Source organism: Mustela putorius, unplaced genomic scaffold (assembly GCF_011764305.1).
Source record: "Mustela putorius furo isolate JIRA1106 unplaced genomic scaffold, ASM1176430v1.1 tig00000460_pilon_pilon_pilon, whole genome shotgun sequence".
NCBI classification, from domain to species: domain Eukaryota; kingdom Metazoa; phylum Chordata; class Mammalia; order Carnivora; family Mustelidae; genus Mustela; species Mustela putorius.
The window spans coordinates 21,710,739-21,733,951 of record NW_025421389.1 but is presented as its reverse complement, the minus strand read 5'-3'; the positions used below and the strand labels follow the sequence as shown (position 1 = coordinate 21,733,951).

The 23,213-nt window shown below is 54.0% G+C and overlaps 1 protein-coding gene across 1 annotated transcript in view; it reads right to left on the bottom strand.

Annotated features, from left to right (window-relative positions):
• Positions 1-23,213, bottom strand: part of DSCAML1 (DS cell adhesion molecule like 1) — a 338,141-nt gene that overhangs the window by 95,836 nt on the left and 219,092 nt on the right. Inside the window, exons 4-5 of the mRNA XM_045080488.1 lie at positions 6,229-6,375; positions 1,062-1,340 (exon numbers count right to left, since the gene is read on the bottom strand). Coding sequence (XP_044936423.1) covers positions 1,062-1,340; positions 6,229-6,375 — 426 coding nt within the window. The remainder of the gene's footprint in view (positions 1-1,061; positions 1,341-6,228; positions 6,376-23,213) is intronic.

The window sequence follows — 23,213 nt, the reverse complement described above, 5'->3', positions numbered from 1 at the left end:
CCCAGCACCGCAGATAAATGTACCCTGACTGTTAAGATGCCCTCGACCACAGGGAGGAGACCAGGCTCACATCTGGGCTGGGGTGGTAGAACAAGAACCCAGGCCCAGGAGGCCAGCTGAGCAGGGAGAACACTGAAGTGTCTGCAGACCTGTAGCTCTATGCTCTTGAGACGGGGAGGGGAGAGGGGAGGAGGGCTGCTCTGGTCAGTCGGCGTAGTGGAGGGAACTTCTCTGCCGCAGAGTGGATCACCGCTGGACAGCCTCCTCCCACCATCCAGGTTCAGGGACCCTCACGATACTCTTCGATATCATATTCAGTGAGGCCTCAGGCTATGCAGCTGTTCGGTGGGATGGATTCCCTAGGGGTCTCCAAATCCCAGCCCCACTGTGGTCAGAGCCTGACCTCAGCCCAGGGGCTCAGCAGCAGCATGGTCTGTGAAGCACCCCCCCCCCACCCCTAAGGTCTTGCCGGACCCTTGGAGGTCTAGGGCTCCGGGTTCGGGAGGAAAAGCCAGGACAGGCTGATACCCTGCCTGCAGATCCTGGAAAGCCCTCCTTGTCATTTATTCCTGAGTCTGATCTGATTCATCAGTGTCCCCATCAATTATTGTGAAATATTCTGAGAATCGTGTCTGATGGGCTACAGTACGTCCTCTCTACTGGATGAACATCGGCACTATTTCCTTTAGGGCACACACTCCTCCCTTTCAACAAGCCAGGAAGCCCCGTGAGCTCGTCACTGTCACTGTCACGCTCAGGGTCCCTTCTGACCCTTCTGACCTCAGGAAGGCCTGGGATCATTCTCCCATTTTATAGAAGAGGACACTGAGGTGGTGACCACGGTTATATGATTTGCCCAAAGTCAGTTTTTATCTGATAACTCCAGAACCAAGGAACAGATCCTCTGATTTCAAACCCAGAGCATTTCCTGGGATGTCTTGCTGCCTTCCCCAGCCAGGGGATTCTCCCCTGGGGCTGGCCAGAGGCAGGTGCCGCCCCTCCCTGTCATACTGCAGTGCTCTCAAAGGTTCCTAGGCCTGGCAAAGGGGTTCCCCACTCACCAATGACCGTGAGGGTGCCCGTAGCCTCTGCAGAACCGAAGGTGTTGGTGACCTCACAAATATAGGTGCCGCTGTCCTGCGTCCGCAGGTCACTGATGGTGAGCCCCGTGATGCGCTTGGTCCAGCGGCTGTCAGCCGGGAGGGGCCGGCCGTCCTTGAGCCAGCGGATGGCAGGCACGGGGTAGCCGGAGGCCGTGCAGGGCAGCTCCACGGTGTGGCCCGCCCACACTTCCTGGGAGTGGAAGCCGTCCAGGATGGTGGGGATCGACTCGGCAGGGTCTGGAAGGCAGAGAGCATCAGTGCCCCTGGCCAGCAGGATGAAGCAGGTGCAGGGGTGAGGGGTGGGGGGAGCAGAGAGGCAAGCACCAGAATCGGCACCTGCTGCCAACCAGTACCCAGCATGCACAACGCCCAGTGTGGGACGGCTTGTGGTGTCTCCTGAGCCCCAGACTCTGGCCCAAACTCTCCTACTCAGGCCAGATAGAGGCCCTGAGAGCCATGACTGAGAAGCAAGGGCTTGGGGGAGGTGGGAAGAGGATAGTGTGGGCAGAGAGACAGACAGACAGATGCAACAAGGGAGACAGAGAGAGGTACCGAGAGGGAGAGTGTGTGAGAGCTCCCTTCATAGACACGGTGCCTGGAGCCTGGCCCAGACTGGGGAGAAGGGATACCCTGTGACACGAGAGTCATGACTTTTCGAATCTGCGATTCTGGTAAGCCTTGGTCTGGGCCTCGGACTGGCCTGGGGGTGCCCCTCAGGGTTGGGGGAACCAGCTGCCCTGTCCTGTCTCCTCCCATCTGCGATCCTAGCCAACTCAGAGAGGGCCATGCTTTTCCATCTGTGTCCAGAAGGGTTCAGAAGTTAAGCCTTCTGCAAACCACACCTACCATCCTGAATAATTCTCCATTTTATACTCCCAAGCAAGAGAGAGCCGTGACTGCAGGCCCCATGGCCCTGACCTGTGGCTGTCCCAGGCCCCTGGCTGGTGGGATTCTGTGAGTGGATCTCCTGTGTCTACACAGACCAGGCCTGTGGCTGCTGAACCCCTGATCTCCGGGGGAGGCTGACTGGGGGCTCCTGGACTCGTTGAGCTGGCTCAGGGGTCTTGGTGGCCACAGACAGAGGAGGGTCAGAGACCAGAGGGGTGCAGTGACCCGTCCAGGATCACACTGCAGAGCCGAGATCACAAATCAGGTCTCGCCCACCCTTGTTCAGTAACTGGAGTGATCTAATACTGAGGTCATTTCAACAATGAATGGTGGGAGCGGCAGGCATCCCCTCCGGACCCTCCTTGACTAATGGCAAATGTCTCCCGTCCTCAGCTCATCTCCCTCGGAGAAGGGTTGGGTGGGGAATTCTTGCGTGGTGGCGGGGAGAGACTTTCTAGAAGGCTCTACTCCCTCCCACCTTCCGTGGCTCTTCAGAAGGAGGTTGGGCTGAGAATCAGGAGAGCCAGGTGCGGGTCCGCCCCGGCCATGGGGAAACAGTGTGACCTTGGGCGAGTCTCATCCTGGCTCAGAGCCTGAGGTCCTGGCGCTGCCTCGGTGTCTCGTAAGGCTGTTGTAGGCAACAAGGCAAGACGCGTGTCCGAGAGCTTGGCTGAGCGAAGTCTCCGTGCCGCTCTGCCCCTGCCCTCCCTCCTCAGCCGCTTCCATGGCCTCTTCCCCACGCAACCCTGTGGGGATGGTCGGGATAAACAAACCCAGTGCCAGGGAAGAATTACTCAATGTGACACTTAATTGATGCAAAATACACAAATTCCGTGGCACACCGCAGAATTTACAAGCGGAGGGGCCGACGGGGCGGTGGAAGAAGGGGCGGGGGGAGGGAATTAATCACCGAGTCTCAGGCGTGAAATTAAATTCTGAGGGAAAGAAGCCTCTTTCATTACTCCGGAGCAGAAGTAAAATGCTGCGGCGTGTACCGGCGACAGCCCCAGGGGGATCGGGTGCTGCCAGGGCTGGCGTGGGGCTGGGGGAGCCAGATGGCTGAGCCCCGAGAAATCTCCAGGGGCATTCGGGGCGCCCTGTGGAGGCTGCTGGGACCTCCTCCAATTGGATGAGCCATGCTGCCCCAGAAAGGTGCCCTGAACACGGCTTCTGCACATGGCTTAGCCCCCCCCCCCCACCCCATGAGCTGGGGAGCCCTGGACTCCTCGGCCAGCCTCTCTGGTCACTGGTCTCATCTTTATAGAGGCAGATGATAATGTGTACTGCCTGGAGTTCATACTCATGGAAGCTCTCGGTAAATTCTACGAAGGACCTACATGCTCGGAATGGCTGTTTGGGGGTTGGATTTTAGGGAGCTCAGACCGTTCTTGCAACTGCCTCCTTCACCGTGGACCGTACAGAAAGAGGAAAGTCACTCTCCTCCCCCTCCCCAACAGACGCTCTTTGGAAAGCAGTAGAAACAATGATGCAGCTACAGCACAGGAACAAGACAGCCACCACAACACAGCAGCTCGTCTCCTGGGTGCTCCCCACGTGGCAGACACACGCTAAGCTTTGCCCATCTGGTCCCCGTTTCTCACAACAAGCTGGGGTGGGGGTTGCTCCCATTTTACAGATGAGGAGCCCGAGGTCTGGGACTCTCCTTATTCTCTGCCACCTTGCACAGCTCGTGAGGGGTGAGGCTAAGCCAGCACCTTGGGCTGGATTCAGAGTCCTTTATCCAACACATCTCCTGTGCCCATCTTCCTTCCCGCCCTCTTGCTTTCTGGAACACTCTGTGAGGACTGAGGAACCCACGGGTGTGGTTGCTGCCCTCACTAAATGACCGTGGAGGACACACTGCCACGTGGACCCTTTCACTCCCTCCTTTTGCCTTGGGGGCTGGGGAGATGGGGCCACCCTTCCCCGGGTAGTCCGGCCACTCCTGCTGGCCTGGGGGCTCTCGGGGGTGCCGGTCACTAGACGGTGAACCTCCGCAGCAGAAACCGTGACCAGCCTCTCTAGTTCAGGACTGACTGAGCGCCCTCCTTAAGCTGGAGTGGATGTGTGGCACATGGGGCTGGAGGCTGAGGCCTGAGCTCCCCGACGTGCCCCCCTCGCACCCCCTCTGCACTGCCTTCCTCCGGTATCACTTGCACGTTTGCTGAGACAAGCAGCTTGCAGATGCCTTGTCACGCCACATCACATCAGGGCCATGTCACCACCGGGACCCTGTCCCCTTGCGTCCCTCTTTTCCCTTCCTTCTGGGTCCCTCCTGCTCCTTTCAGCCCCCGTTCTGCCTTTGTCCCTCTGGGCAGGTTTTCTTCTGTTCTGTTTTCTCCTTGTCCTCGGTCTGTCTGTGCTTGCGCCTCTCCCCTTCTGTCTGCCTGGGGGGCCTCCCTGTCTTTACTTCTGTCTCTCATTTGGGCTTTATCTCTGACAGCATCTCTCATTCTCTTCCTGCCCCAACCCCCCTTCTCCCCACAGCTGGTGGGGAATGGAGACCAGAAGGAGATCAGGGTTGGCACAGCTTCCGGTTTAAAGGGTGTCTTTTTTGAGAGACACCTGTCTACTCCCCCAGTAAAAGTGGAGGTGAGGTTGGCAGGAGGAAGGGACTAAATATTTGTGCAGGAGAAAGAAGCAGGCTGGCAGGAAGGGGGGATTTCTGCACCATTCCCCTGTTTTATGAGAAGCATGCAAATGAGATGCAAAGCAGCATGCAAACAAGTCCCAGTACTTCCGAAGGAACCACTCTAACACATTGGGGAATTGGGCTGCAGATTCCAAAGTCTCGCCACAAAGAGAGAGGCCCTCAGTGCAGCTACCAGCAGTTTCCCTTGGCATTGGTTAGGTCCACAAATCTTTACTTAGCACCTACTATGTGCCAGGCACAGGGTCCGTTGCTGGAGACACAAAGAGGGATCAGAGAGCCCTACCCTCTTGTCTCCTGCTCCTCAAATGGGCTAGGCAAATGAGAGAGGGTCTGGATAGAGATAATCTGAGGGTCAGTGTCATCCTCCCTGAACCCCAGACGGTGAGAGTGAGACAGAACCCTCTAGTCGGTCCTCTAGTTAGGCTACTTTTCCAGAGGCCCTGACAGTTTGCACAATTGGGTGAATCTGGTCTCTGAAATGACCATGTTATCGGTTCACCCTCCTTCCACAAGCCACTCCAATCCCACCTCCTCTACAGCAGAGATATTCAAATTGTAGGTCACAAACAGTTAGGAACTTATGAAATCCATTTGGTGAGTTGCGACCAGCATTTAGATAAATCAAAATTGGATACGATAGAATAGGAAATAGCAGAGTTCATTTAAATGCATGTGGTAGGAGCGATCAGTGTGCCTTGCACAGGTTATGATAAAAATGTCTATCTGTGGATTGCTGTCAAGAGTTTGAAAAAGCACTGCTTCCAGAAAGGCACTGCTCCTTGAGGGGGACCCTGTGCCCTCCTTTACTCTGTGACTGGGGCATGTGCGGGTGCTCAAATGACCCCTTCCTTGCAGAGAGGGGTGGTACCCTGGCTGCAGAGGGAACGTCCTGGCTTTGCCTCCCACTGGTTAAACAGTTGGGGCAAGTTGCTTGGCTTCCCTAAGATCTGGTTTTTCTCACCTGTAAAACAGAACAGCGTACCCCTCACGAGAATATTATGATGCCTAATAGATAAGATCTGGCACACACGGGACTCAATAAACTTTAGCTTCTATCCCTTTAAAAAAGAGATAATCATTCCAGAAATAGAATCTTTTCTTTAGTTTATAAATATTGTTGTTTATGGATCATATCCTGCCTACTCTCAATCTATAACAGAAGAAACACATGGGCTCATAAACAGGGCAAATAGAATCTTAAAAAATACTTAGAGTCATGAAGGAACAAAATCCTCCCAAATCTTATCTAATCTAACCTCATTGTTACTATGAACATCGGGTTATACTCATGAGCTTCCTGGCAGCAAAGGCAAAAAGGGGAAAGAGAAGATGGATTGCATTCACCTTCATTATCAATTCTCCAGGAGAGGTAGCTTGCTTAGGTGCAGACTCTGAGGTTCTTATATGAAGGGCACCCCAAACCATACTAGACATGTTCTGCCCTGTTGAGCCCTGTATTTTTGTTCTTTAATCTCCTTCTCTGAGTCCCCTGATGACCTCAGTACGCAGCAGTGTCCCAGATCCATGGCATGGACACGGCCATCCCCAGGGTGGGCTAGTGCCCTCCACAGCCCTCTTGCCTACCTGTCACAGAGAGGCGGGCCCCATTGCTCTGCCGGGTCTCCCCACTATATTTGTGCTTGGTGATGCAGCGGTAGGTAGAGAGGGCGTCCTCCTTCTGCACGTCAGAGATGTACAGCCCGCCGTGGTGAGTAATAAAAAACCTGTTTTCTGGAGACACAATCAAGACATACTCCATTACTCCCCTGGCAGGGCACGCCAATAGAAGCCACTCAGGCTGGCAGCTGCCTTCCTCCTAGAACTGTTATCCCTTTAGGTGTTAGAGGTTTCAGACTTTTACAGAAGGATGGTGGGCTTTAGAGTCAGCCAAGATCTGGGTTCCAAACTGACGTGTCCACTTAATAGCTGTGTAACCTTGGGAAAATCACTTAACGTCTCTGAGCCTTACCCACACAAGGGGTGCAAATAATGCATCACAGGACTGAAATCATAATGAAGTGTCTGGCGTACAGCAAATCCTCATCTTTCCTAATTCTGGGCAAGAGTTTGAAAGTTCCTTCACATTCCACACTCATCTGTTCTTACAGGCATCTGAGGTGTCCTCTCCATCGTCAGTCACACAAGTAGAACATAAATCAGGCCTTCTGGATCCCAGCTTTCCCCACGTATGGAGCCCAGGACAAGCCTAAACCCATTTCTCTGAGTTTCTGTCATCCGTTCACTCAGCGAACAGTTGCTGAGGCTACCTATGCTAGCAGTGGGGACGCGGAGAGCCAGGGTTACAACACTCATTCACCTCTCGGTTCTTAAATGCTCATTCTGTGCGAGGCAAAGGCACAGATGCTGTGCTTTACTCTTCCCGGTCCTTCCACGGTCTTATTGTCAGGACTCGGCAGGGAAGCCGTTAGGACAGGGGACAGGACACCCATTTTGCGGATTATGACATCTGACGCCACTTAGCAGTGGAGTGGATTTCCTTGTCCGAGGTCCCAAGGCAAACCCTGAACTTGAGCCTAGTCAGGGTTCACTTTAAAAGGGGAGAATATGGACTTGCCAGCTGGGGCGGGGATTGCATTCAGCTTCAGATGCCCTAAGCCCAAGACAGCGCCCTCCTACCCAAGGTCCAGCCAGACTGAGAGTGAGATGCTGACTTTGGGTCCCTCTGCCTGCTCTCTGAGGACTAGGCTGCTTCTCCAGACAGGCATAAAAGACCCTACGCTGCCATTTCCACCAGAAGTGGGCACTGGAATCAAGACCGTACAGTGTTTTTAAAAAGGAGCTATAGGGGAGAGGGTCATGCCGACTCCACTGGAGGGACCTGCTAACATTCGAATGCCAGGCTCTCATAAGGAAACACTTTGGGTGGCCCCATGCCCTTCAACTCCTATTATTTAGAGGTCTGCTTCCTCCCACCTGGGGGCTGATGATCCCCTCAACCAATGATGAGAGCTCTGAACATTGGCTCTCAGAAACATCCTGTGGTGTCCCACCACCCCGGAGCACCAGCCTCAGCACCAGGGGACTGGGATCTCGCCTAATGACACTTGGTGACAAGGAATGCTATAGAATTGTAGGGTTGAAAGCTGAAGGTGCCTGACCGCATCATTGACAAAGGTTCTCCAGCCTTCCTTTGAATGTCTCTGGGTTTGGGGAACTCACTACCTCGCTCAGTGGTCCACTCCGGAGTAGATAGCTCTGACTTTTAGAGACATCTTCCTTGGTCACAACTGGTCTCCTGGTGGCTCCCTCCACGGGTCCTGGTTCTATTCCCTGGAGCCCTAGGGAACTAGCCCGAACCTGCGTCACTGACACCTCCCTCACCAACTGGAAAGGAGCTGTCACACCCTTTGACTTTTCATCAGGTGAAGCTTTATCTTTAATATTTATTTAATATGGTCTCAAGGAACTTCTTCAAAATGGATGATCTCTTGTTTCTTAATGAATGTTGGTTTATCTATTGATCTCTGAATTTCCCCTCCATATCTCCCATCCTCCTTTGTATTGGATTAGACCTACTAGGTGCCGGGGGGGGTACCTAACTATCAGCCTTGATAGAGCACAGGATACAGTGCGACTACCAATGCCCGGCCCAAGACAGTTCGCTTTTTTCAGGGGATGCGCTGGAGTGGGAGGCAGCCCCATTACACCGTACCTCCCACTCAGCTCATACTCAGCTAAGGCCTGGTCCGACCACTGCCATCTCTCTACCCTTGGACACCTGACCGTGTGGGACTAGGTCTGGGATGTCACATGGTTCCCCACCGAGCAGCAGATTGTTGGGGCCACCCCCCTGGAAGAACACTGGACCATCTGGCAGCCTGCCTGTCCTCTGGACCCCACCACGCCCTCTCCATTACCCAGACTGCACCTTGCAGACCCCCACTCAGTGCTGTGGGTGAGACACGAGAAGGAAGCGGAAGGGAGCCCAGCCTCGCTGCCAGCCGTCGGAGAGGACCCGGGGGAAGCACAGAGAAAGCCTGGCTTCCCCACCAGACTCTGAATGTGCCGTTTTGTCTCCATGTTGTGACATCCCAAAGTCAAATGCGGAAGCTCTCCCGTGATTTATTATGTAACTGGGACTGGAATGCAGAACTACTGGAGGGTGTTACTGCCAATCAGAAGTATCTGGTCGGAGGTGTGTGTTTGTGGGGGGAGAGACCCCCAAATCCACCTCAGCAGCCTACAGGTGCTCCAGCCCCAGCAGCTTGGACCCTGTGATCGCGTGGCCCCCAGCACCCCGGGACGACGGTACACTTGGTCCTACTGGAATTTTAAGCTGGGAAGGGGTGCTGCGGGGATGGTGGTGGGGAGCTGGGGTTTCTATGGCAACAAGCAGCTGCTGCGTCTGATGTTTCACATCCTTCATTGTCCTCATTTCCCCCCTCCCTTCCCCCCTTCTTGTGCATATTTAATTGCAGTAACATTTCCAGACACAGTATATCGCTCCTCGTGAAACAAAGGCGGGCCGCAGCCAGGGGGAGGCACAGCGCTTGCTCGCTCGAGAGAGGGGAAGAGAGAGGGGAAGGAGAAATCAGGGGTATTATGTTAATCCCCTCTGGGGGGGACTTGTGCAACATCAGTTGTGCATGTTTGATGAGAATCAGATGATGGGCCCTGCTGGGGAAGGGAGCAGCAAGAGGCCGGCGGAGTGAGTGGCATACGGTGTGGGATGGGGGCGGCACAGCCAGCTGGTGGGGGGTTCAGAGGGGCCAGGGATCCACAGAACAGCTGGCCTCCAGGGCTGGCTCTGATGGTGTGACCTGGCAGTCGGGCAGCCCCTGCTCCACACTCCAAATGGGAATGGCCTTCCCCGGAACGGGTAGAGGAGCAGTTATCCCTCATCCTGGTTCCTTCTTCTCAGGGTAGGCTGGGTCCAGCTGGAGGAGGGGGAGTGGCAGCCACGACCTCCATGTCCAGCCCCCGTCCTGAGGCCATATGGAAATGCGGGTCTGGGATCATGTTGGGTCGACACTGAGACTGGGAGGTACTAATAGCATGAGGTGGCCAAGGGCCAGGAGACATCTTTGGTCATCAATACCGTTCCACCCCAAATTCCAGCAGAGTTGCCGTGGGCGTACGCCAGGAGGTCGCTTTCCCTTAGGCTCTAAGGCTGGGATACGGATCTGTGTTTCAGTGCGGACTGCTTTGATGCTGCTGGACTATCACCTGCCAAAAGCTGCAGCATCGCCTGTGAACTTGCCCGTAACCAGGGAGGCACAGTGTGTGGTTCCTTTTTTCTTTTTACTCTTACTACAAATTCTCCACCCCTGCTTTACCGTCCTTCTTCCTGGTGATCTGGAGCGGGCCTCTCCTTTTGTAAGCTCAGTATTTATTGAGCACCTATTACATGTCAGGGCAAGGCTTTCATAAACATTATCTTATGCAATTCCCATAACACTTTTGAAATGGATACTATTGTTTTTAGTAAGCAAAGCACAGAGAGGTTACATAACCTACCCACAGTCACACAGCTAGTAAATGGCAGAGTCCAGACGATCAGTCCACTTCCCATGCTCTTCCAAAGCTCTGTGCTGGACTGACTCTCCTAGAATGGCAGCCCTTCTCATAGGGACATAAGGTCAGCAGCCTCTTCTTGGTTGCTTCTGTCAGTGGGGTCCTCACTACCTTATACCTTATAATGTAAGAGAGCACTCATATATTCAGTTCAGTTTGGTTTATCAAGTGTCTGTAGAGCATCCCTAGGTCCTGGACTGTGCTCCATGGAGAGGTCTTGGACCTGGTCTCTGCCGTTTGAGATTCCATGGTTAGAAGACAATGTTCTTCCATCAGGAAAGGTGCTATCTTGGGGGCTGGCGAGGGGTGGGGAGACCTGATGGAGGCCATTAGTGAGAAGAGGAGGATAAAAAGGGTCCAAGCCCAGGACTGGATTTAGGAGGCTGGATTGGAGTCCTGGCGCTGCCACTAACGATGGACTGTGCACTGAGTTCAAAAGTATCTCCCAAAATGGAGGGCTTGTGAACGGGAACTCATTGGAAACAAGATCTTTGCAAACATAATCAAGCTCAGATGAGGCCATATTGGATTGGCGTGGGTTCTAAATCCAGTGTGACTGGTCCTCTTCTAAGAATGGGGAGATTTGGACACAGGCACATGAACACAGAGAGAAGGCCATGTGAAGACAGACGCAGAAACTGGGGTGATGCATTTATAAGGCAATAAATGTGGGATTGCCAGCCACCCCAGAAGCTATGCAAGAGACCAGGAAGATTCCCCTCTAGAGCCAGGACGGTGAGCACGCCCTGCGGACACCCTGACCTGGGGCTTCTGGCTTCTAGAACTATGACATGGTAAATCTCTGCTGCATTAAGCCATCGGGTTTGTGGTAACTTGTTAGGACAGCCCTGGGAAACAGACACTGGGTGACCGCAGGGGGTCCAGGAGTCTCCCAGGCCCTCAGTTGTCCCTCCTGCAAAAGAAAGGGGGGAGGTAGGGTACATGTGTGTTTCCCACCCTGCTTGGACATTAGAATCATCTCAGCAACTTTTAAATTTAAACTCAGAATCTCTGGGGGTGTGGTCTCTGAAGAAATTGGTCTTTGCAGAAATCTTTTCAGGTCCCGAAACATGCAGACAGGGCAGAGAGCCGTGGGATAAGAGAAACTCACAAGGCCCCTTCCCTCTGACAACCAACGTCTCTCTGATGGCGCTCAGCTTCTGAGTCCCGTTTCCCCTTCAGGAAAACAGAGATAATAAATAGACCTTACGTCACGGAGCCATTGGGAGAGCCAGATGAAATGCGGCTTGTGAGAGGCCTTGGCACACTGGTGGGGCTCCATCATCCTCAATCCAAGTGACCCCACCTCAAGGAGATGAGGGGCGCTCGGTCCCTGTGGCCGGGCTTCCTGCAAATTCTCCCCTTCCTTCCTCATCAGTAACTTGGCCATAAAGAAAGGGGCTGCCTGCCCTCGGTAATGCAGAGGTCCCGCACACAGCGGCTGGGTGAACCAACAGCATCTTCTTGGTCTTTTTCAAAAGGTCAAACAGCTGGGCCTCAGAGACTCCCCAGAGCTGCAGGAGGGAGGAACACTAGAAATCTTGGAGCTCCTGGCAGCTCCAGGGGGCTGCAAGTGGCAGGGGGGCAGGGGGCCTGCCCTCTGCTGAGGCTGGGCTTCTCTCTGCGCTCAGAGGCAGGAGGGAGGATCTGTTTGGTGGGGAGAAGGTGCTGGGCAGAAGAGGAGGAAGGAGCTGAGGGTTTGCAGGAAGGTATGGGCTCCACGGATCCCACTCCCAGCCCCTAAAAAGGGAACAGAAATGACCAAATACAGCAGGGACAGCAGCCTCCTGCCTGGCTTCCTGCTTCGGCCCCTGTCCCTCCTCCATCTGTTCCCAACCTACAGCCCAAGTGAGCCTTTAAAACCGGAGTCAGATTATGTGGCTCCTTTCCTCAAAGCCCTCCAATAGTCTCTCATTTCACTCAGTGTGAAAGCAGTGCTGATTGCAAAGTAGGTGCTCTAGAAATAAATATTTCTAGAACGAATGAATGACACTCCCCGAAACTTGAAGGTAGTTTTATCGGCATGTTGTTCATGATGAAACAGCAACACAGCAAAGTCAGATACCAGCTCTAATTTTACCTCCTCCAAGAAGCCTTCCCAGATTAGCGCACCCCCAGTACTGAGCGTTTCTACGTCTGGCAAACCTCTTGCCACTGCTAATCACTGTGTCTGCTATATCCAATCACTTTTGAAAATAATTATGTTTGAGCTTTCCAAAGTCAAAGTTAAACAGGATGGAGGTTCCTTAAATTAATAAAAATAGAATTACTCTGTGACCTAACAATTCCACTTCTGGGTGTGTACCTGGAAAAATTAAAAGCAGGGTCTTTAAAAGGACTTTGTTCACCTGTTCATGGCATCAATCACACTAGTGAAAGGTGGAAACAACCCAAGTGTCCGCTGATGGACGAGTGGACCAGGAAAGGTGGTTTAGAAACATGATGGAATGTTGCTCAGCGTTCAAAGGGAAGGGCATTCTGACACAGGTGATGGTGTAGGTGAACCCTGAGGACATTCTGCTCAGGGAAATAAGGCGGTCACAAAAAGACCAATACGGTCTGATTCAGCTGATAGGAGGTACCTAGAGAAGTCAGTTTTGTAGAGACAGAAAGTGGAATGGTGGGTGGCAGGGGCTGGGGAAGGGGAAATGGGAAGTAGTCTTCCATGGGTACAGAGCTCCAGGTTTGCGAGATAAAGCTGCACTTAAACATTTCTGAACTCAAGACGGAGCCGAAATGCTACTGAAATAAAAACATAAGCCTTAAAAATAATTAAGATGGCAAATTTTATGTTATATGGATTCTACTGTGATTAAAATAAGAAAAATTTTTAAGTCAAGATTATAAAGAATTAGAATGAGTGTTTTCGCGAAGTAGTGAGTTTCCTGTCACCGGGGGTATTTAAGTAGAGACTGAAGAAACGCTTGGCTGAGATATTGCATAGAGGATTTAAATACTGAGTAAGAGAAAGAAATTGGATCATCTTTAAGGCCCCTTTCTTCCTAGAAATTTATATATATATATACATACATATATATATACATATATATATATATATATATATATTTTTTTTTTTTTTTTGAGAGAGAGAGAGGAAGCAAGGGAAGGGGGCAGAGAGAGAGGAAGGAAAGAATCTCCAGAAGGCTCCATGCCCAACTTGAGCTCCATGCAAGGCTCGATCCCATGACCCTGAGATCATGATCTGAGCCCAAATCAAGAGTTGGGTGCTTAACCAATGGAGCCACCCACGTGCCCCTAAATTTGTAAATTCTTAACTGAAAGGACAGCAGAGCTGCAAGACCCCCTTGGAGATCAGCTCCTACAGCGGTTTGCAAATCTGTGTCTGTATGCTCCTTTCCACCCCAGGACTTTTGCTTCTGCCCTCCTTCTGGGCCCGAAATGCTTTTTCCTTGACTCACTCCCAGCCCCGTTCAGATCTCAGCTCAGACACCATCTCGTTGCAAAGGCCTTGCCTGACCCCTCTCTCAAAATTAGACTGTGCTCCGTGTCCCTGCCCAATTCCTTACCCTGCCTGTTTGTCTTCAGAGCACGTGGTGCTTCTCGCTGACAGCAAGGAGTTATTTTAGTAACCCAGCTCCAGAACACGGCTGGCACATAGAAGATGTTCAGTGCACATGCGGCGAACGGAGGAATCCGGGCAGGAGCGGAGGCACCTCCGGCCGAGGGAGACAACAGGTTCTCCAGCCTGGAGTCCTGTCCCGAGGTCCCCCATGCTCTGGGATCTCTCGCCCCAGAACCCGTGCTGATATACCATAAGGGTTTGGCCCACTGCCTCTCCCCCTCCCTTAAGCCAATGTTTAACCCTCGTCTTGGCTCCCCAGCTCAGTGGGGTCCAGGCTGGGTGTGGAGGATGGTGTGGCACGAACAAAAGGGAAGGAGACAATGAGCGACCTGGCCGGAGGTTCTGGAGTATAAGACATGTCTGACTCATCTTCAGAGGGCAGCCCCGCAGGGAGTGACCTCACTCTTCTCAGGAGCTACTCAAGCACATGGAGACCCGGGACAGCCCGACCAGGGAGAAGGAGAAACAGGGACAGCCCCTCTCTAGCGTGCCTGAGGTTGGCCTTCCCCCATCCTTCCCTAACCAGGGAACTATCTCTCCCGTAGCGGACGGCAGTGCAAACGCAACCCTCGCCCAGAGGAGGGACCCCCTGACAACAGGCGTCCTGGGATGGAACCGCATGTCCTGGGCCCAACTCTGAGACCGGACCATGCCACACCATGGGGGAGGTGGAGTGGCGGTCTGCCCCTCTGGGGACAGAGGAGGGGGACTGAGCCGCTGTGGGCAAACTCCACCTGCCGACGCTAGAGGTTTCCATGGCTGGGGCCTTTGAGGAAGAAGACCCGTGTGTGGGAACCGATAGCCAAGACACTTTCTCTCTTTGTCCCCTTTAGACACCCTTGGTGGGCAGAGTCTGCCTGGGCTGGGAGACTGATCTGGGTCCCGCTGGCGAAGTATCTTCAATGGTTTTATAAACTCAGCAAGCAAGACACCCCAAGGTGCCTGAATTGGGGTGACCTCAGGTGCCCAGCTCTCCCACATGGGTCCCCCATGAAGTGCCATCACTGGCCCAGGCGGCACCTGCGCTTTTGTTGTACAGAGGAGGAGACTGTGGCTCAGGTGGGGACCAGTTCGAGTCACGCATCTAGTGAGAGGAAGAGCCGGGGCTCCCCCGGGCTCTTCGGTACCAACCCCGACCTGCTGTCTCTAAACCCAGCTGCCAGGAGAGCATGAGCTGCATTCTGGAGGGCACCCTGGCCAACCTGTCCCAGGTGAGGTGTACTTGGCTGACCCTTCCAGGCAGCAGTTGGGTACCTGGCTTCTTTTGGACGTGGTGTCCCTCTCCCTAGCCATGGCCAGCGTTGGGGGGTGAGCAGGAAGGGAAGGGAGGCCCTGAAGCCGGCACCAGAAGGCACTGGATAGACAGAGTGGATGAGCCATGTCCCTTGGGAGGCCCCCGTGCGGTGACGCGATCGGTCAGAGGCAGTAGGCAGTCATCTGTTCCGGGAGGCCTCACACAGAGGCAGCAAAGCCTGCCACGACCGAATGGCATGTGTTGTCAGGAAGTCAGGGCCATGGGCAGGTGGCTGCGTGGGTCTGAGAGGGAACAGAGTGCATGTGCAGCCACGCATGCACTGCTGGGGGCACTGGCCCAGGCTGCTGGGGCAGAGCTGGTAGAGAAGGGGCCGGCAGCTTGGGGGAAGCATCTGCTTGCCGTCCAAAATGCGAGGCTTGAGACCTGTGTCCTACCAACTGTGTGGCTTTGGGAAAATCCCTTAACCTCTCTGGGCGTTTGTTGTCTCACCCGCAACTGGGGGTCCTAACAGCCCTAGTTTGCTCGTCTCACAAGAATCTCCTGCAGTGTCCAGGAGACAATGTCTGTGAAAGCGGCTGTGACATGTCCTGTACTATACGTCCTGAGGGGGTAGGGGGGTTGTTTCCACAGTACAAAGTGTGTAAACACACAGGGCAGGCATGATTAAGACATGTATGGGAACCCAGGTATCTTTGTGCATATTGTGCTGAATGAATGAATCCTGGCCGTAGGAAAACTTCCCAGGAGAGGCTTCTTGGCTCCTGGACTCCGAGGGGTCCCTAAAGCAAGAAAACCGAGGGAGGGGTCTTTTGCTTGGCTCGCACCCCTCACCCCCACAAGGAAGTCACAAAATGCAATAGGGTAAGGAGCTGGGGACAGAGAAGTGGGAAGAAATGGACAGAGATTTGCCCAGAGTCCAGGATTTGGTCGGGATCAGAAAAATCATTCAGTCTCTCTTGGGAAAGAAGAGATACTTGGCCTGTGTCCGTGCGAGTTTGCTTTCGGGGCAGCCTCAGGATGCCAAAGCCTTGAAGTGTCTCTATCGGCCCCCGGGGGCATCCCAATCCCACAAGAGTAATTGCGATCGATACAGGTTACTAGTTACAGCTCCATCCAGCACAGTTTTACAGAAACAATGCAGTCAGCCGGCTGCGCGGAGATGCACGAGACAGCTTACCCGCGGGTAAGGCGGCTCTTCCCTCCCAAGCAGGCTGCCCCACGGAGGAGGGTGGATGGGGGTAGCTGATGCTTCTGGGGGGTAGAATCAGCCCTGTCTGGGGATCCGGCACCAGGGTAGCCTGCGGAACGCTATTTAGGGCCAACCTTGCTGGGCATCCTTCTTTCACTCCCTTCTGTCCTCCTGCTGATGGTGAGACCCTGGCGGAAACTGCCATCCTGGGTTTCAAAAGCCCTAGGGAAGCCGAGACCCATTTTGGCTCCTCTTTTTCTCTGGACTCTGGACCCCCAGGACTGTAAGGCCTCCACCCAGGACCCCAAGAGAGATTTGCAACACAGTGGATAGTACAGGGTATTTGAGTCAGGAATGTGGGTTCAAGACCCAGCTCTGGGTACTGGCTGGTTCTAAGTTCTAGTGCCTCCCTGTCATAGGCTGAATTGTGTCCCCATAAAGTTCCTATGTGAAGTCTTGATCCCCAATGTGACTCTTTTAGGAGACGGGGCCTTTAAAGAGGTAGTTAAGGCTAAAAGAGATCATAGGGGTGGGGCATGGATCCACCAGGACTGGTGTCCTTGTAGGAGGAGGAAGAGATGCCAGGGCTATAGGCACACAGAAGGAAGACTCTGTGAGGACACAGCGACAGGGCAGCCGTTGGTAAGAGGAGAGGACTCAGGAGAAACCGGACCTGCCACTCTGGTCATTTTGTCGTAGATACCCTAGAAAACAAACACACCCCTCATCCAGACATGCTGTTCCCTGCGGGCCCTTCCAACACTAAGATCCTAGAACTGGATCCTGCTGTGTGAAGACACTGCAGGGAGGGCTTCTGGGTAGGAATGCAGAGGAGGACAGAGGCCAGCTGGTCCTGAAGGTCATCTAGTACACCACACAGGCTGGGTGTAGACATTGAGAGCAGGAGAGGTACAGAGAGACCCAGCCAAGACCCCTTAGTGGGCGTCAGATACCAGGAGCAGAGGAGGCATCGTGCAGGGGTGGCGTGGGTGGGAAGCTGGCCCGGGGAATGGGGCTTTGATCCTGGGTAGGGCCTCGTCTACACTCCCTTTCAAAACACCCAAATCTCACGTACCACCGCACAGTGTGCCCAAGGAGTCTGGGACCTAGAGGGGCACGTGGCTAGTCTTTCCCTTTCCAAATGGAACTCAAGTCTGGCAGCATGCATGCATCTGCGGCGTGAGGAGGCCAGATGGATGGGAGGTAGGACCTCTGCTATGAAACCTGGATAAGGTATGCAGAGCCAGAGACTTCGCCCTGTCTCTGGCCGGCAAGAAGCATGAGCAAATGCTAGAGCAAAGGTTCCAGTGGGGAGCTAAGCCAGAGCACCTCACAATTCCATAACCTCCATGCACTCGGGGGCAGCTCTACCTGCCTGCTTCCTGGCATAAGGGCTCCCAGGTACTGGCGAAGGCACCATGGCCTCCAGTTTGTCTTCAAGGTGTGATGCCAGGCTGGGCTGGGGCTTGGTGGGTGTGTCAGGCTCCCGATGGTGGCATAACAGACCACGTGTTCCCAGGAGGCCTTGCGAGAAGGCCTATTCCCTTCTGTGCCCACTGCTGCCCCTGTAGGTGAGACAGTGAGTGGTCAAAGAGGAGGATATGGAACTACAGAGAGACGCCGAACTTATCCGGTTCTCACGGGGTGTGACCCAGACTCTGTTCCCCCGCAAGGCTGGAGGGACCCAGAGCTGACCACAGCAGTCATATTTTCCTGGCCGGATCCAGCCACGGGCCACGCTTAGCTCTAGGGTTTGGCTGACTTGGAAGCGCCGAGGTGGTCTCCTCATCTCTACATTGCACACCTCTACCCAGCGGTGGTCTTCCAGAAAGGGTGGAGGTTTTGCTTGGAAGAGCACCATGACCTAGAAATGTCGTTTATAAGAGTCTCTCCCGTGGAAAGGCTTGTGCAGAGGCAGGCCTGGTAGGGCTGAGAGCACTGGCCTGGGAGATGAGAAGCCTAGTTGCGAATTTGCTGGGGGACTTTTGACAAGTTGCAGTGCTCCCCCTGGGCCCATCTCCCTAACTGATGAATGAGGAGATGGGACCATTTGAAGGGACTTGTTTTGAAGGGATCTCCCAAGCCTCACTTTCCTCATGATTCTACAGTTTCCCTCCACTTGGCCCGGCAAGGGTGGGGGGAGGGTGTGTCTCTCTTTTTAACCCCATCTCAGCGAGAGCTCTGAGGAGTGCTGAGCACAGGAGCCAACGTGGTCTCAACACCCCGGTCCAGAGTGGTCTACAAGGGTGTAACAGCGCCTGACCCCCATGGTCGTCCTAGCCTGACCATGCTGAGCTGCCACCAGCGCGGAGTCCCCACGTCTTCCCTGGAAGGGAGATGGGCCAGGCTCCCTATCTTTATTTCTGCCTTTGGCCCCTATAAGAGATGGGGGTCACTGGAGGGATGGGAACCTGAGGTCTCTTGAGGGCCAAGGATGTTTGATAGCATCATGGAGCATAAAAGGCCCCATCTGCATTCAAAAGGGCGTGGGCTTGAACCATGTTTCCCTTTCTTGCTGGAAGGTGTTGCGTGAGCCACTGGACCTCTCTGAACCTATTTCTTGGGAGAATTAAATGATATAAAGAACATGCCCAACGCAGTGCCTGTCACATAAGAGGGAGTCAGTTAGTCATTGCTGAGTAACTGAATGAGTTAATGGATAAGGGAATGTATAATTCCCATAGCAGTGGGGTGGGGGGCTCTCACCACCTGCCCTGGGCCTTGGCCTGCACGCACAGGGTGCTGTAGACCATTCCCACCACCTCCCAGCTGCCCACGAGCTGGCGTCTTGAGCAAGGAGGCCGGTGTGGATTCCCAGGGAGGGACCAGACTCCGCTCCCAGGAGCCCTGGTGGGTTGACTGCTTTGGGCAGCTGAGACCTAGGAGGGCATCAGCACTGTCTCCGGGGCACTGCCCAGGACCTGGAGCTCCCAGGGGGTGCTGGGATGGACGGGGTTGGGGAGGGGAGCCAGCAGGAGAGTTCTGGCGGAGGGAGACAGGAGCAGTGGCTGGTCTCCTCTCTCCCTGAGTCCCTTTCTCCAAATACAGCTCTATCCTTCCCTACCCCAGGATTAGCACACATCTCTCATTCTCCTATTGCAACAAGATTTTATTTCTAATTATGCTGTAATAAAGCTGGAGCACTCCCAGGCTTCCTTTCAAATGACTTGTACACACACTGCGGATCGGATCCTCCTCAGCCCCATTGTAATAGCATTTCCCTGACATTCATTAGACATGCATGAGAGGGGCGCTTTAAGAATAGAATTGCATTTAAATGGATTTGCTGAGAGAGGAAGATGAAAAAGAGAGAGGCGAGGGGGGAGGAGGGAGAGGGAGAGAGGTCTGTTGAACAAACTATGAAAACAAGATGCTGTAATAACAGGGTGCTGAAATAAGCCTCTTTCTTCCCCGTCCTCCTCCGGCTGCACATGGCCTCCCAGCCTCCCCGGAGCCCCCACCCCCACTTTTATGTTACCCACTGGGGGGGCTTCCGAGCGCCTCGCTCCATGTGTCAGATGTTCATGGTGTAATAGAAATAACTATTATTACAATCCGGGAAAGCAGCCTTGCTTCTACAGAACCCCGATAGCCTGGCGGCCGGCAGGGAGGGGGACCCTGTGTCCTTGGGCCTGGGGCAGATGGACGGTGACTGCCCCCCAAGGGCTCACCTCCCATGTGTGGCTCCCAACTCTGTTCTCCATCCTCCCCCCAATGACCATGCTGCAGCTGGAACTGCTGTGGGTCATGGAGTAGCTGAGATTTTCCTTTTATCGTGGGTGGAGTAAGAGATCCATTCTGACCCCCCTAGTCCCCCCGAGGCCTCCGCAGCGATCACTAGCCCCATAGCACTTTGCGCATATCGTGATCAGCCAACTCTGCATCAAGGCCCCAACTATACGTCCACACCTGCTGGGGCCTCGTTTGATTCATATCCCTCCCTAAAGCTCCAGCCTCTTAAAATGGACATCTGATCCTGCCATAAACCACCCCGTGGCTTCCTATTTCTCTCAGGATAAAGACCAAAATCCTTTACGGGGCATCAAAGCCCACCATGATTCCGCTGATCCCTGATGGGTGGTTCCAACTCCAGCCACGGGGGCCTTCCTCTGCTCCTCCAGAAACCCCAGCTTCTTCCTCTTCCAACCCTGGCCCCTGGGACCCCTGCCCCCTTCCTTCCCAAAGTGCATGCTGACCACTGCCCCGCTGGAGCTCAGCTCACTCTCCCCTCCTCGAAAAGACCCTCCCCGCGCATCTGTCTCAGGTCCTCTTTCCCTGTGCACCATCCCAGCTGTGACAAAGTGTGCACTGAGTCACCAGGAGCCTGGCACCGTCCCTAGACTGCAGGCCCTTTGAGGGTCCTGACCCCTGCCATAGGCCCAGCCCTCATTCTGCACCAGAGGCTCAGGACAAGGGGACGGCTTCCAGGCACCAAGCTAGGGGCTCTCCCTGACACGATCTTTGATTCACTCCTTGCTACGGCCTTACTGAGGGAGAGGTTTCCCCTCCCCTCTCACAGATGAGGAAACTGACCATCAGAAAGCTCAAAGCAGTTTGCCCCAAATCATAGAGCTGGGGCTGTCCGAATCCAGAGCCTCACTCTGGCTAAGCCACTTCCCGCCGTGCCACTCTCCTCTGGGCATCCTCACCAGCTCCTTCCCACAGGGAGGGCCACTCACCTCCCCTGCACCCCTATAAGACCCTTCTTGAACCCTCTTTCTTCTGGACATCCTCTTGGAAAGCCCAGCTAATGCAGATTCTCTCTCCTTTTCCAAACACTGCATGTCTCCACCTGTGAGGCCACACTGTGGGACTCCGGAGAGCCTCAGCTCTCACGTTTACATTGTTCCCTAGCCAGCCCACAAGAACCATTCCTGTATTCCCAGATAAAATGCAAGTTCCTTACAGATACCTCATGTCCCCCTTCCTCGCCCCTGCGACTTCTGGGAATATGCTACAGGGCACTTATCTGCCATCAGAAGCACTGCCACCACCACCTACCCACCCCCCTTAGCTGCTGTGTGACCTGGACCAGGTCCTGGACAGGAGGGCCTCGCCCCCAGCCTCCTCCTCTGTAATGGGGGAGTAATGCAGGGCTGCAGTGAGGTCTCAGGGAGCTGTCTTCTCTTTCTGTCCCAGTCCTTCCTTTGGACAGTGTGGTGACAACTGGGGAGTTAGAGAAAGAATGAGACAGCCAATCTTACAGTGTTCCAGAAGCGTGTTTGGCTATAAGGAGCGTGGTACTGTGACCTCTCGAAGCCCCCCCCCCCCGATGTGGCTCCAAGGGCACCGGGATGGCAGTGGAGACCACCCCTCTGTCCTTCCTAGGTTTGCCTCCTGATTTACTGTCTCTCCACCCCAGGAGACTGTCTGGTTCAGAGGCCTCCTGCGTCCACACGCTGCAGAGAGAAGAAGCTCCCATGATGAGTGGCCAGAGCCCCCGAAGGCCAAGGGCAGCTGCCCATCATTGCTGCCTCCCAATCCCTGGTATGGCCCAAGTCTGGCACTTGCTGAAGTTGGTCAAGTGCATACCCATTAATGAGACCATGACCTCCACGACGGCTTGGGTTGCTTACCTCTCCATTACTCTGGGATCAGTTTTGGGTTCAGCACCTGCATGGGGTGGTGCTTAAAGATATTTTTTTAACAGATAGATGGATGGATGGATGGATGGATGGACGGATGGATGGATGGATGGACAGACAGACGAATGAGTGCATGAATCTGAAACTTTTTACCCCTGTGGTTAAGTACTTGGGCTCTGACATCAGACCGACCTTGGCTCCACAGTGCGACTTTGTTCAGGTTACCTAACCTCTGTGACTCAGTTTCCTCATCTATAAACCTATGCTAATAATAGTATGAATCAAAGAGTCGAAGTTGTCGCAAACATGCAAGTGCCTGGCCTGGGACCTGTGCGGCGATTGCCCGATAAACATTAGTTCTTGTTATTCTTACTGCACAGCTTCAGGGGAAGGAGAATCCGCCCGATGCTGACGCGAAGCTTCTCAGGACTTGGGAGTGACCGCTGGGGCTGGTGGTTCTGGATTACTCCTGCATCCCGCTTCCCCCTTCTTAGAACCCATGAAAATCCTCTGACACCGCTCAGACAGCGGAGGCAATTGCATTATTTTGAGCACCCAGCTTTTCTATTTACAGGCTAATCGCCCCAGTGGTGTGGTCCATCAGCAAAGCCAGCCAGGGCGCTTGTCAGGAGAGGCAGACATGCTCACAGTCCTTCGGCGTCCGTGTCTCATCAGCTCTCCAAGCCAGGCTGTCTCATTGAAATGATGAGAGGCAGAAGCGCTCTGCCCCCACAGTAACCGGCTCGAGCGCTTCTCCCCACCACTGTGCCATCTCCCCACCTGTAAGCTCGAAATGACAGCCTACCTGTCGGGAACCTCACCTCCCTTCCCCAGGCCTTCTCCTCCTCTTCCTCCCCTAACCTGGGGTACCTGTATCCCTTACCAGGCTTTTATCACTCACTAAGTTTTTGTTCACGATCTTAAAAACGCTTGTCTTCCTTGGTGCCCGTGCACGGGGGAGGGATGAAGGGGGTGGGAGGGACGTCCTTCTCATTTATGGATTTCCATTAAGTGCCAAGCAGAGTGCAAGAGGCTTCACACACAAGATTATCCCTATCTTACAGATAAGGAAACCAGGCTCGTGGAGATTCAGATACTCGCCTAAGGTCATACAGTTAGAAAACAACATAATTGGGATCAGAACCTAGATTGTCTGATTCCACAACTCCTTAAGCACAGAAGTCTCAAATCACCCTAGGGGTTTCCAACAGCCACAGCCTGCAAGCCCGGGGTCTGTTTATTGACCTTAGCTGTGGACAAAGGCCATCTTTCACAATGGACAAACGCAGGCAAAGGCTTTACCCTAGGCTGAGCACACAGTGCGGGCTTCACCAGTGATGTGAGCACCAGTTGTGCTCTTTGTGCACGTATATTTCCAGTGGTGACACTGGCCTGGGTCCTCTGAGTGCAGCTCTGGCCCCA